Genomic DNA, 14,530 nt, shown 5'->3' on the forward strand with positions numbered 1-14,530 from the left:
TTAGTTTTTGTACACTCTTAAAAGTAAACAATACACAAGAAAATGCACGTTTCACTTACTTTGGCAAATTTAAAATGACGTCTGCTGCTGCGAAAAGAAAAAAAATCCATCCTTTTCTCGGCACGTGTTTGCAACTTCAATGTCACCATACAATTCGGTAAATTTGACGCGACACTTTTTCGCGGTTTTTTTTAAAATTTCCACTGATCTCTAATGGCTACTGCACTGCACATGCATTCAGTCAGAATGATAAATACCAAATAATTAATGTCATTAAAACTCTATTTATATTCACTGTTATTTTCATTTAATTACAGCTTTTTGTACTTGAACCCGGGTGTCTTCAATGAAACTATTAAGTTCACTTTCCATAGTTTATTTCTCCAAATAACAACTGGTGTCGTTGCGTTGCTATGGTTGGTTGCCATAGCTCGTTGCCACATTGGTTTCCTAGCAACAAAACATGTAATCAATATGGCGTACAATAAAGACTAAAAGGAAAAGTTGATTCTCGAAGAATTGCAACGAGAAAAATGTCTGACGAGGGCGATAAAAAGCCAACTAGAGCAATTAAAATAATAATTTCAAAATGCACGAACTTGGTGAGCAACAAATATTTCCCTTGTACATATGATGAAAAATTCTATTCTTCAATATTTCCCTCTCCTCAGTAATACTTCTTTTATAAACTATTTCTTGACATCAAAATGATTTTGCTTACAATTCACATGGGAATTTTTAGCGTGGTACCAAAGGGGAAGCGTGTACTTCGCTTGTAAGGGTAGAATTTGGTCAGACATTCCTCGGGGAGTCTGGTAAGGTGGAAACAAACAAGGAAACAAAGATGACGGAGTACAAGTACATGATAACTTTAGATTGCACCTTTGACGATCCATATTCTCTTGATGGCATTTGTCAGAAACCAATTGTTGGTTAGTAGCATGTATCAGCGTTTAGCTACTGTCGAGTATTGCAAAGTTTATAAAGTGATTTGTTGTTGATCATGAATTGAAAACTTTAACCCAGGCAATATTTCTTCATATAGTTATTGTAGCAGAAGTACTACCCAAAGATAAGAAGTCGAAAGAAGAAAAGACGCTTGCCTTGGGTCAATGTTGTATCGATCTTCTGCCTCTATTGAAAGGTCAGTTTTATGAAAACCTAGTAAACTAGCCTGTCTGAATGTTTTGTTGTGCTACGAAAGTTATTTTAAACTATGCTAGCCCATGTACGACTATCTTCATACGATCAACAAGCTTATCCAATTTCTTGCTGGCGAATGAATTTTTTTGTTTACACTTAGGATCAAAGGCATTCACAGTTACAAAGCCACTAACTTCTTTGGTTCAAACGCAAGTGTTTGCAGAGTTAGTGACAACTGAAGCAGATCAGGTTAACTGACTTTGAATTAATGAAAATCAAAATTTTGTTAAGATGTGTTTATAGGCATTTATCAAACAATATGAAAATTGGGTTCTAACCTTTAACACATTAATCAATCTCAGCATGCAATTATGTTGAGTCTACGCATAAAAAAATCTGTGGCATCCTTCCTAGTTAGCAGCCTGTAAATATATATTCTGAAATATGTTACAAAATATAGATTAGCAAATTAAATTAACAGAAATCTTGCTGAACAAGACGTAAGTCGATATTGTTGGAGCAAACGTTTCCTGCTCATTACAATAATAATTTTGTACATATCATTAAGATCCATTTGACACATTTCTCATTTCGTATCATTTTATTTCCAGCCCGAGCTTGAAGTGAGCATCTCAGTCAATGAACCTTTGTTGACAACTCACGAGTTGAATGAAAGGTATCCTTGATATAGTAGAGGTTCATTACATAAAATGTCATACTAATGAAATCTTGATTCCCTTTATCTTTACGTTCCCCAGCAATATATTGACCTTTCAAATGGACAGTGCATATTCAGTACCAGACTCCTGGTCGAGTGGAACCCAATCATATAACTATTGCATAAGTTTGCCCATTCCTATTACTGCGCAGGTATGCATCATTTTTTTCACATTGAAAATGCGCATTTGACATATAGGACAAATTCTTTAAATAAAAAATGGCCATGTAGCAAAATCTCGTGATTTCCGGCACATATTTAGCAGGAATAGAAATAAATTGGAAAAATTAACGCTTTTATTCGATAAACAAGTCCATTACTGACTCCTAGTTCTTTCTTTTCCGACTCCTTAATTGATTGGGCGATAACGGTTTCATTGAAAATTGATTTGAACGGTTTCATTGCCGCGATTATTCAACATGGACTGGGGCCGGTTGCACGAAGCCTGGATAGCGTTATCCATTGGATAGCAATTTTTTTTAAACTTTTATAAAACTTTTAAAAAGCAAAATAGCAAATAATATAAGATTCGAACTGAGCAATCACTGAAATAAAACATGGTTTCGAAGATTACGAAATGTCTTTGTCGTGAGAAAACATTAATACCTTTTTTACAAGTTTGAAAATTTTTGCTATCCAACCGATAACGTTATCTAGTGAATATGTCTGATTAAATATTATTTCCGCTTGCGTCATCCACATCTATATGCGTAAGTTGCGTATATTTGTTCTATTTTATGACAGAAAGAAAACATCGTTGTCATTCCCAATGGTTTGTTGCGAGCAGCAAGCGATAAGGTATCGAATTATTTTTTTTCATTCAAAACATGTTGTTCAAGTTCTACTCTCAAGCAAGACGCTTTCGTCCAATCACTTCAGGAAGCAAATCAGAAGAGGAAGTGGAGCGTTGGACCGTCAACATCGGGAGTGGACTTGTTCATTGACGAAAGGTTTTTGAAAATTTTATCTTCGATCTCGACTGCTGCTTCCCGGTGTTAAAAATCATTTTGCCAAAAAGAGTCTCTGAACGCGTTCGAAGGAAATGATGGTGAATTGCTTGCCGTGAAAAGGATTTTATTTTATTTTAGTTACGTAGACCATGCATTCCCGGATGAGGAACAAGGCGACTTGCAAGATGTAAGCGACAATACGCTCATCAAGATGCTGAAAATTCAAGTTGACACTCATCACAACATTCATTCTTCTTCTTCGCCATTTCCCAGGATCTCAACTTCAGACGGAATGCCCAGTTTGAAAAACCACGTGTAACATGGAACTCGGAACGAAGGTGTTTCCTTTCGTTGGACGCTTCACTTAGGTACGAGTGTTTGCATTTATGAACATCGTAACGCTGGGGGGGAGGGGAGGTGTTTCCTTTCGTTGGACGCTTCATTTAGGTACGAGTGTTTGCATTTATGAACATCGTAACGCTGTGGGGAGGTGTTTCCTTTCGTTGGACGCTTCATTTAGGTACGAGTGTTTGCATTTATGAACATCGTAACGCTGGGGAGGTGCGCACCTAGTTTATCAAAAATGTTTACTTTGTAGTCAATATAGTAAATGGTTTGAACCCGGGAGTATCGTTACATGTTTGTAGATGTAGATCGTCCAGGTTGGTATAGTCCTGAGAAGGACTGTTTTTGTTGTTGTTGACTGACGTTTTGACAACCTTAGCGTTAGTCATCTTCAGAGTCAAATGTGAACCTTTTGACTCTGAAGATGACTACCGCTAAGGTTGTCGAAACGTCAGTCAACAACAACAAAAACAGACCTTCTCAGGACTATACCAACCTGGACGATCTACATTTAGAAACTTGTAGTCAATATCTCAATCCTAAACTGCATTCTTTCTCTTGTAAAATCTACCAAATTACCGAGCGAGAGAAGATGGCAAGAAATTAGGCTACGGTCTTAAAATTTCACTCTCATGATCTTAATCGCCTTTTGTTGATTAGTTTTCAAAAGAAAATAGCCAATAACCGCATATGGCCGGTGGAAATCACTCGCCAACCGACAACAGCGACGGTTAAAACAAGGGCCGGTAAGCAACAGTCCACAGATGAAGAGCCAAGCATATCGTTTCATGGCGTTGCCTACGTAAACATGGCGCCATTGTTGTATCCCGGGATCAAAATGATCCAAGGAGCGTATCTTGTTCGACCATACATCGAGAACGAGGTGCTAGAGAGAACAAAACGCAAAGCAAACGTGAACGATGACAGTGAACAAATGCCCGGTGCGTTAAATCGGAACACGCCGTCAGTCTCCGTAAAAAATGTCGGAAGTAAGATGATTACTAAAGATACGAAAGTTAAGGTTCGTTTACATCATTTCTTAACATCAAATCGTGTACTTCGGAGGGAAAAAAGGGTGCCCTAGGTTAAGAAAATTACTCAAAATTCCCCTACAACTGTTCAAGCGCATGACTTGTCCATTTTTTTCTATATTTAGCAGTCTATGGCAGCACTTAAAGCAGAACCGAATTCAGAAGGCGACATCGCGGACCCCGAAAGCCAAGTATCTCAGGATTGATTACGATGCCCACATGCTACCTAACTCCTTTAACACCATTTTGCATTTTGTTTACAGCAATACAATGAAGCGCGGACGTTTATCACCATAAAAATTGAACTAGACAAGCCACTGGTAGCAAGAAAACCACCTTCGGCACTCGCAAAAAAGTGAGGAAAAAAAGTTCGAAACCTCTTCAAGCGGGCATTTGTAAGGTCCTTTTTACCCAGAAGACCTTGCAAAATGTGACGTCACGATAAGGTCCCTTTTATCCCCGTATGATTTTGCAAAGCATCTTATATTTTTGTACATACTATTTCGTAGCGGAATAACGGTCAGTGATTTATGACTGATTGATGAGCAAATATTTTTCTAATGACTTATTGACGAATAAATATTTTTTCTAACATCCATATTTTTTTCATAGAGTGGCCGAAATCATACCACCAAGAGCGATCTTCAGCAAGAAAAGCGGCGGTGCAAAAAAGGTTTGCATCTGAGTTCATTTGATCAAAAAATAAATTACATCGTTCTTATATCTAAAGTGGCTATATTTTTGGCTAGACTTTTCATTTGCATTTTTTATTTCTTTTAGGCTATTGAAAACTATCACAATCAAATCGTCAATGTCGCTAATCTTCTGCTCAATGAATTTCGGTATTGCTTAACTCACAGTCAATCCACATTTAAGGCATCAACTTTATAGTTTATTTTTAAAAACTTTTAGTTTTTAACTATTTTGACACGGTATTGCATGCTTAACTCACAGTCAATCCACATTTAAGGCATCAACTTTATAGTTTATTTTTAAAAACTTTTAGTTTTTAACTATTTTGACACGGTATTGCATGCTTAACTCACAGTCAATCCACATTTAAGGCATCAACTTTATAGTTTATTTTTAAAAACTTTTAGCTTTTAACTATTTTGACACGGTATTGCATGCTTAACTCACAGTCAATCCACATTTAAGGCATCAACTTTATAGTTTATTTTTAAAAACTTTTAGCTTTTAACTATTTTGACACGGTATTGCATGCTTAACTTACAGTCAATCCACATTTAAGGCATCAACTTTATAGTTTATTTTTAAAAACTTTTAGCTTTTAACTATTTTGACACGGTATTGCATGCTTAACTTACAGTCAATCCACATTTAAGGCATCAACTTTATAGTTTATTTTTAAAAACTTTTAGCTTTTAACTATTTTGACACGGTATTGCATGCTTAACTTACAGTCAATCCACATTTAAGGCATCGACTTTATAGTTTATTTTTAAAAACTTTTAGCTTTTAACTATTTTGACACGGTATTGCATGCTTAATTCACAGTCAATCCACATTTAAGGCATCGACTTTATAGTTTATTTTTAAAAACTTTTAGCTTTTAACTATTTTGACACGGTATTGCATGCTTAACTCGCAATCAATCCACATTGAAGGCTTCAAAACCTTTTTAACTTTTAACACGTAAATTAGCTAGTGAAAGACAAGAATAATATATAAAATGAACACTTAAAATTACCATCCCTCAAAACGAAAACACAAAGTGCTTGCGTTATTTCGATTGTATTATGACCGTCAAAAAGAAGAAAAGTTTTGCCCATAGCCAAATATCAACGAGATGCAATTGTCGTGTTTTTCGTCACTGTCGCGCTTTTAAACAATATGAAAATTCAAAATATAATATAGCAAAGTCGAATTCTACGACAGTTCTCAGTTGCTCTTGAAAAGTCTGGTGCCGTCTTTTTTTCCCACGGTCAAAAAATCATTTGGGGTTTTGGTCTTGTGTTGTTTAAATGACACAACTCTCGAGCCTCCTTAATTATTACGCCTATTTTCAAATTTAACTCTTTATTGCTTTTTTATATTTTTTATACATTTTTTCGTACATTTGTGTTTTTCGTTGTCTTCTAAAGAAATATTCAAGCAACTTGAAAGGATAACATTGATTCTTTTTCTTTTCCATATGCAGACATTTAAACGGCGGTGACTTCGGCTCACTTAGTCAGGAAAATGAAGACGTTGAAAACAGGTGAGAATGAAACAAATTTTTTCAACTTGAGTGTCATGTATTGCATTATTAGCAGTCCTTGCTTTGAAATGTTCGAAATGATTATGTTTTTCAGGCGGAAAGTGTTTCTGTACGAACTGAACACGACCGGGAAATATTTTGCTTTCAAAGAGCAAATGAAGGTATCTTTATTTCTTTCAAACGAAGATGGAAGTTTTCGTGTGAAAATCATCGCACCAGCAATTTTTCTCGCCTAGAATGCGGTGATTAAAATCGTACGGGAGAAATATTTTCACACAACATCGTTCACGAATCAAGAAGAACTTCAATCATTTCTCAGCGATCTTTACGTCTTCCTCGTAGACGAAATGCACAAAGGACTCAACAAGGTAACCCAACTTGATAAACTCAAATTGGGAAAATCACCCCGAGATTATTGTTTCCACATAATCGCTACTAATCATAATCTTTTTTAAGGCTTTATCTGTGGACGAGAAAACGGAAATTCCAACGTCAATGGCGGACAATGAGATGTTGAAGCACTTTGCACAAGAAGCTGAGGTTCGCCTATCGTATATTATTAGGAAACGTAATTTTTATTTCTTTTTTTCACACATCTTTTATCAACCGCTTCGTTTTTCAGGTCAAGGAAGATTACGAACTGGCTGCAAAGTATTACAAAGAGGTAATCGAGAAGCGCTTTAACATGTGAACTTTTTTGAAATCAAAATTCCCGCTGTTTGTTTTGTTAACAGAGATTAGGAAAGAACCAAAATGATCCGGACTGTTGGTTTGATTATGGCGCTTATTGTCTCTTAATTCGAGACGTTTCCAAGGTAATTGAAGTATAGCGGTTGAGAAAAAGCCTGAAGAAACCAAACTCCGTTGTTCTCTACTTTAGAAGGCTTTCACGTGGATTCAATTTTGTAAGATACGCAGAAACAATGTTCAACTACATGTTTTGATTATTTTAGGCTGAAGAATGCTTCAGGGAAGTAATATCCTTAAATCAGAAGCATTTTAAAGGGTAAATAACTGTATTAAATAAAAATACTATTCTTTTTCAAACTATTTTTACTGACTTCGCGCAAGAAAACGAAATCCAATGATGTCGTCAATTATTTACAGCCTTCTGCTCAACGGCTGCGTCTCGTTGATGACACAGAAGTACGAAGAGGCAGAAACTTTCTTCGAAGCAGCTACTTGTCAGAATGAGAAAAGTGTAATTGCGTGGACGACACTGGGTAAGAAAATTTTAGGAAAAATCGCGGGCAACTCACTATAACCCACATTTCATGAAGTCGTTTGGAAAACCGCACATAACAAGGACCCTGCTTAGGGATGAAAATGTTACGAAAGGAAAGGGCTGTACATTAAATCGTTAGAAGAATATGATGTGGATATAAAAGATGAATACATTCTTTTGGATAGATTGCTATACATAAGAAAAAACGACGAACATACTACCTTGACATTTCATCCATTTTTCTCGTCTATATTTTTTCTAGGATTGTTCTACGACAGTTTTCAAAATGACATTGGGGCCGAAAGAGCATTTCACGAAGCGACAAGAGCGAATACGGTCTCTCTTCCAAGAAATACGATGCCAGTTTTAGGTAATATATGTCGACATGATCGAACTTTTCGAAGACGTGTATATTTCACCAAACCAACTTTTCAAGAGTTCTTAATTCGCTTTACGTTGTTGCACAGTTGTAAAAAACCCCTCATCTCGACGGGCGAGCCTCGATGATACAAATGGTAGGAAACAACGAAATTCAACCTCTAAGATACCAAAGAACGCTTCAAATACACAGACAACAGAACACATTGCGGTGGATGCAAAACGCGATGAGATCGTCACTTCTCGTGAGGTCATAGTCCCACCACCGGCACCACCAAGAAGTATATTCCTACAGACCGCTGTCTTTCTTCTGAATGTCAATGCGACAATGGTAAGTCACCATTGAAAGAGAGTATTTGCAATAATCAAATACTAGGCAATGGCATGCAGCAAGCTGGTTCATTTCTGTGAAAGAAATTCGCTTTCTCCTAGTAGTTAGAATATGGACGATCTCCATGTACAGTACGCTGTAAAACTCTCTGTACAACAGCTATCAAGGGTAGCGTCCAGCTGTCCTTGTAACAGAGGTTATTTTCACTCTCCTCAATGGAGAAAATGAGCAGCAGTAGAAAAACCGATAGGGACTGCAACCTGAAGCAGAAATGCAGACTTTAGTATGATGCTGAATCATTTTCTGTTTGTCTTATGCAGCTAGCTGAAAGTTCTCTTGCTCACGAACTACTGACCAACGGACCTTCAGCCTTATATTACACTTTACTGGCAAGATTGCATGCTCAAAACAGGAATTATGATGAAGCCGAAGCTGATTTAAATGAAGCTCTGAAGCTTGACCATAAGGTAAGCGTTGTTTTCATTGAATACTATAAATCAAGTGTTGCCCACGAATAACTGCGATGACGTAATCTATGTTACAGAGTTCAAACGCCTGGTCTTTGTTGGGACATGTCAACTATCTCACCCACAGGATGGATAAAGCTTGTATGTGCTACGAAAGGGCGCTGGCATACATTGATGAGCCCACAGACATTCATACCGTTTACATTAGATTGGCAAGCATATACTTAAAAGAAAGAAAGGTTTGCAAAGACTTTTATCAAAGATTTCTAACAAAATTCTTTCGGAAGAACGGAAAGATCTCAGAAATCGTTATTAACTGCAATATGTTTGTCTTTAGTTTGTCCTGGCAAAAAAGCACTTCTTAATGGCATGTCAACGAAGCCCTTCGCCATGTTCGTGGCTCGGTGTGGGTATATCTTGTTATGAGGTAATTCTCGCTCCACGCTAGGTCATGTCTTTCCTCAGTTTAAATATTATCTTTCTGACGTCTCGCTCCACGCTAGGTCATGTCTTTCCTCAGTTTAAATATTATCTTTCTGACGTCTCGCTCCACGCTAGGTCATGTCTTTCCTCTGTTTAAATATTATCTTTCTGACGTCTCGCTCCACGCTAGGTCATGTCTTTCCTCAGTTTAAATATTATCTTTCTGACGTCTCGCTCCACGCTAGGTCATGTCTTTCCTCGGTTTAAATATTATCGAGAATAGAGTGACAGTTATAGAGTATAAGACATTTTTGTCTTATTCTTTCACAGTTGGATTTACTAAACGAGGCAGAAGATGCTTTAGCTGAAGCAAACATTCTTAACAATACGGATGCCGAGATTTGGGGCTATCTCTCCTTGCTATGTTTAAAGGTATATCAACGCGACTACGACTTCCTTTACTTTTAAAACACCAATGGGGGGGAGTAGGGAGGGGAGGGAGGGGGTAGTGGAAGCCTATTCAATAATTGAGACTCTCCCCTACGCTCTCAAAAACTCTTACAGAACGATCAACTTGTTACATACAAAACCTTTATCACTGCAGAGCATTTATTTGCAGGCTGCCCACCATTTTGCCGTCCTTGCCCCCATCTAGCCATTTCACTTGAACATTTTTTCATTTGAACAGACGGGAAGAAAACTTGAAGCTGAGCAATCGTATAAGTATGCCATTAAGGTGAGTGTACATATACAGACAAGTATACGAGAACATTTTCTCCCAAACTGATCTTTAAATTTGATCTTCAGTTGAAACTCCAAAACGAAGAACTTTTGAGCGAGTTACATGCAATGCAAGAAAAAGTCGGCTTTGGTAATCCAACAGTTGCATAAAGTTTTCGAAATGAGCGAGAAAAGGACTTATATATCTCTACATTTCAAATTAGAAAATGAAGCGAGAGGTTTATTTTACGTTAGACTGTTATAATTATTTTAAAAAGTTGTTTTTATCCATTAAATTTTTAAATAAAGACGAAATTTATGTGAATTTTATAGTTGCTCAGTAAGAGGTGCCATCTAAAAAAACGTAATATGCGCAGCAAATTTTTTTTTTAAAACGGCACGCTTAAATTACATTTCAAAACAAATTAAACGCTTTGCTCTTTAATTATTCATTGCATGACGCATCTGCAAACATAGTACGAAACACTATTGGCAATTACAGGCTATTTTAAAACCACCTGGTCAAAACGGACAGCTTTTTTACTAATTCATATCAATTGCTTCGACGGTAGAAGTGATGAAACGACGATACGATAGGAGTTATATTCGATAGATTTGATTAATGTTCTATAATTTAAAAGTATTTCAACGATACAAGCGTAAATTTCAGTCGCGCATACTTCGTTTGACGAAACAATAGCCTCCCGAAGGATTTCTCTTCGTCGAAGTGACGATGATCTCCGTTCAGATCACAATTTCTTATTCCTCCGCGCTTCCAACGACACCAAAATCTACATCGCGACCGATTACATCTCAACGTGAAACTGTCGTTGCAAGCTCAACTCAAAACAGGAAAAATAAGCAGCTAAGGTACAAAGTAAAGACCTGTACTCCTCTCGACGATGAAAAATCATCATCTCTCGTTGAGGAAAAAACGCTAGGTATCGTGGGATACTACGACATCGACGAATTGAGCGCGGAGGCGCGTTTACCGCGCTTAGCAAACGAATGCGAGAAGTCGTCATTTCAAGACTTGACGAAAAAACGAAAATATGGTACGAAAGACAAATCGATGAATGGAAAAGGCGAAATATCACTTTTCCATAGTCTGCCTCGTACTCTAGGAGCGACAACAAACTACTTCGTTGATTTCAGTGGTTCATTTAAAGACACATTAAACGCCCAGGCCGTCAAGATGGCGAACAAGAGTAAAGCGCCCACGATACGTGGCGGTCAGCAAGCATCTACTAAAACGGCACAAACACAAAAACGCACAGTAAGGAGAGTAAAAAAATGTACGGAGAGAAACTTCTACAAGACGGATGTAAGTAATAGTCTTCTTGTGATTGCAAACGGAAGACTTGTAGACTTTCAGCGAGATGTGAAGAAAATAAAAACGGACGGCTGCAAGAAATGGACGAACATTTGACGACGCGCTTGGCAAAATTGACGCCGCAAAAACGCAAATGGAACATTCGAAGGGAGCTTCGGGGAAATTTTCACAGTTTTTATTTGTCAACATTTTTAATAAATTAGGTAATTTAATGGTAACCTAATGGTTACCCAGTTCCGTTGTATTGAAAAACTTCAATCTCACAAAGTCTTTAACAAATCATATTTTAAATTTCGTACGGCCAAACGTTTATTTAGAGTTGAGTTTGGCTTTCAACGAAAGGCAAATAAACGATTTTCGTAGACGTCAGACGACCGCTGGTCATAATAAACACGGCGCATGGAAAGCTTATTAAATCGTTGGGACACCCGAACTGTGAAAATAAGAAAAAACGTCCCTCACCTCATTGTTATTGAAATGATTTCCTGATATTGCACAGGCATTCAGCGGCTGCCTCTTGAATCTTCTCATTACTTGATGATAGCAGATTGATTAGGATCTAAACAGTAATATTCCAAACATGAAAACCATCTCTTATAACGATTTGAATTCGAATGATACAAAGAACAGAATGAGAATGGTTCAAATTCACGTCGATGCACCTTAGTTGTCTTGCTGGATCGAAGGAAGACGCAATTCTCTTGATCACGTGACAGCTCGTTTAGTGCGCAAATGGATGCGCACCGCGTATGATCTTCGTGTTCCTTGTGAAGTTTTCGTATCAAGAATGAAACACAACGCGTCAAAACTCCTCTCTCCTTTAAGGATGCGCAACACCTTAATGAAAAAAACTGTTTTAGTAAACATGTACACAGACAACAGCTTTCAAAGCATACTATTTTTTGAATACCTATACCTCTATAATCCCTAAAATAATATATGATAAAAGGAAGATCGTTTTTGTCTCTCATATAACATCTTTTTCCGGATAAAACCTTTTCTGTTCGATATTACTTATTTCCCTGGTATAAACTTTTTGTCTCTGACATAAATTTTGTCTTTCAAAATGTGTTTTGTCCGGCAAAATTTCCCGTTCATCTTAAAAATGATTTCTAAAGCAGATCGGTCTGGCTTTATTTCCAACTGTATTTTGGGGCTCATTAAGATGTCAATTCATGATGAAAGGCTAGCAAATTCATTCCTACAATTTATGAGGCACGTTGTGAACATTTTGAAGGCAACGGTTTTATATCTTTCTATGAAACATGGGAGCAAAACGACTATTCCTTTGAAGCAGTATCTCGGGTCCTAATGACGTTAATATCTTTTGAATTCTTTTACAAAAGCATTTTAATAACTTCACAATTTTCATGGCACAAACGTTATTTGTAAAGCGGTAGAGACCATAGAGAAATGTAAAGTAAATGGCATGCAATATATGTGTAAATCGAAATAGCGCTCAAACATTTTCTTCTAACAATTTAACAGAAATCATAGTTTCCCCAATTTATGATATCCAACTAATCTCTCCTCTCGTGACAACAAATCTCTCCTCTCGTGACAAACTCGGTCATGCTCATTGCGGAGAAAGAAAGAAATGACAAAAGAACGTTCACTTTCATATCTACCTTTGAACCAAACAGGTAACGTAGTACTGAAGAGCTTCGTCCTCCTTCGAAAAGAAAAAAAATGGCGTTTGTAGTATGTATGACATCAAGACGCATAACGAACATTGTTATCAGGGGTTCTGATTGGCTTGCAATGTGTTATGTTCAACGAATCGCGATGCACGATGTCACACGAAACTGCAACTTTGAGGTGACGACGCTTGACAAGTTCTGATGGAATAAATGTCGAACAAAGTTGCTTTAGAGAAATGTTCATTTTTGATGAGAATGATGAAGAAAACTTCGGGCTTTAAAATTTCAACGGTACACGGAAGTCTCTCATTTCTATGTTGGAATGTTACAGAAACGAAACATCGTTCCGACAACGCTTCATAACAACCGCATTCGATATTGATATGAATGCGGGCTCACCACATGAAAAAATGACGAGAAATTTCTTCACAAGACGCATCTTACCGACTCGAACAACCTAAGTAGGACAGGAATAAGTTCATAATCGATCAAAATCGACCGATTCTCCGCATCAGCAGCGATGCTCATCGTCACCTGACATAAACATACCAAAAGCTGAAAAAAAATAAACTTTCACGTCTGAGCATTTATCCTTGACATGTCAAAATGACAATTGACATACGTTTGTTTCATCCAGAGTGGTATGATACAAGAGTGTCATCAAAAGCTCTAAGCCACCAACGATAGAACGGACAGCAATGGCCGATTCCTATATTGTAAATGGAGGATAAAACCAGTCGAAACAGAAAACTAGTCAAACGTGTATGATTTATAAACTGTAAGACTTTTCAATGCCTGAATATCTTTCGTGGAAATGCATAAAAAAAGACAACGAAAAACGCAATAACTTTCGTTGCTTTTTTTAAACAAGAAAGGACTACCTTCATGACTGCCAAACCTCGCCTTTAACACCCCTCCCCCCCCCCACACACAAACAAACACCGCTTGAATTGTCATTCCAGTTGATGTTAAAGTTAACCTGGACACAGCGGGCAAAGCGACCTATGTAAATGGATTGTCACGGTAAAAAAAGCTCGCAACGTAGAACAACTTGAAGCATTTACCTCCGGTTTGGAACATACTGAAGCCAAGGAAACAGCGCCCGTTGCTACAACCTGACAAAAAAATTTCTAAGTTGCTGGAGCGTTCTATATACAACAGTAAAACCCAATTGAATAAGCCGTAAAACAAAGACCTTTTTATTAGAACTCTTTAGCATTGACCACAACAAACGAAGGCCATCTTGTTTTATGATTTGCCTGAAGTAAAACGAGATTAAGTATGTCTCGGAACATCTTACACGGAAATTAAAAATATTGTTTATGATCGACAAATAAAGGTTCGGTTTTACATGTATTTCAGAGTGCACATTGTACGTTAATTATATAAGGACGCGGGCAAGATGAACGAAAAAACGGGGAGAATCTCTTAAGGCGTGGAGAAAAAAGCAACTTGTCATATTGACAGCTATTTAAGTCGCTTCTAGTTGAAACTGAGCAACTACTCCCTATACCCCCTGCTGCAGCTTACGTTCTAAAAGTCTTGTCCACAGCACAAGAAAACAAAAACGGAGGGGGAGAATCTCTTAAGACGTGGAGAAAAAAG

At 37.4% G+C, this 14,530-nt stretch overlaps 1 protein-coding gene and 1 long non-coding RNA gene across 2 annotated transcripts; one reads left to right on the forward strand and one right to left on the reverse strand.

The window, feature by feature from the left end:
• Positions 1-445: 445 nt before the first annotated feature.
• LOC124453216 (cilia- and flagella-associated protein 70-like) lies at positions 446-10,382 on the forward strand. The gene is made up of 30 exons (XM_047003987.1): positions 446-602; positions 743-932; positions 1,046-1,144; positions 1,304-1,392; positions 1,755-1,819; positions 1,902-2,013; positions 2,606-2,811; positions 2,950-2,998; positions 3,085-3,179; positions 3,817-4,177; positions 4,313-4,378; positions 4,451-4,542; positions 4,800-4,860; positions 4,968-5,029; positions 6,349-6,408; positions 6,503-6,569; positions 6,645-6,776; positions 6,865-6,948; positions 7,031-7,072; positions 7,143-7,223; positions 7,362-7,414; positions 7,516-7,631; positions 7,896-8,003; positions 8,101-8,342; positions 8,663-8,809; positions 8,887-9,048; positions 9,147-9,236; positions 9,563-9,664; positions 9,921-9,968; positions 10,040-10,382. Exons 1-30 carry the CDS (start codon positions 534-536, stop codon positions 10,121-10,123), a joined length of 3,234 nt encoding a protein of 1,077 aa, XP_046859943.1. The 5' UTR covers positions 446-533; the 3' UTR covers positions 10,124-10,382.
• Positions 10,383-12,063: 1,681 nt separating this feature from the next.
• LOC124453220 lies at positions 12,064-13,454 on the reverse strand. The gene is made up of 3 exons (XR_006951021.1): positions 13,325-13,454; positions 12,914-12,957; positions 12,064-12,122 (listed from the first exon to the last, which is right to left on the reverse strand). It is a non-coding gene; the product is annotated as an uncharacterized LOC124453220 (long non-coding RNA).
• Positions 13,455-14,530: the final 1,076 nt, after the last annotated feature.

This window comes from Xenia sp. Carnegie-2017, unplaced genomic scaffold, assembly GCF_021976095.1.
Source record: "Xenia sp. Carnegie-2017 unplaced genomic scaffold, XeniaSp_v1 HiC_scaffold_25, whole genome shotgun sequence".
Taxonomy (NCBI): domain Eukaryota; kingdom Metazoa; phylum Cnidaria; class Anthozoa; order Malacalcyonacea; family Xeniidae; genus Xenia; species Xenia sp. Carnegie-2017.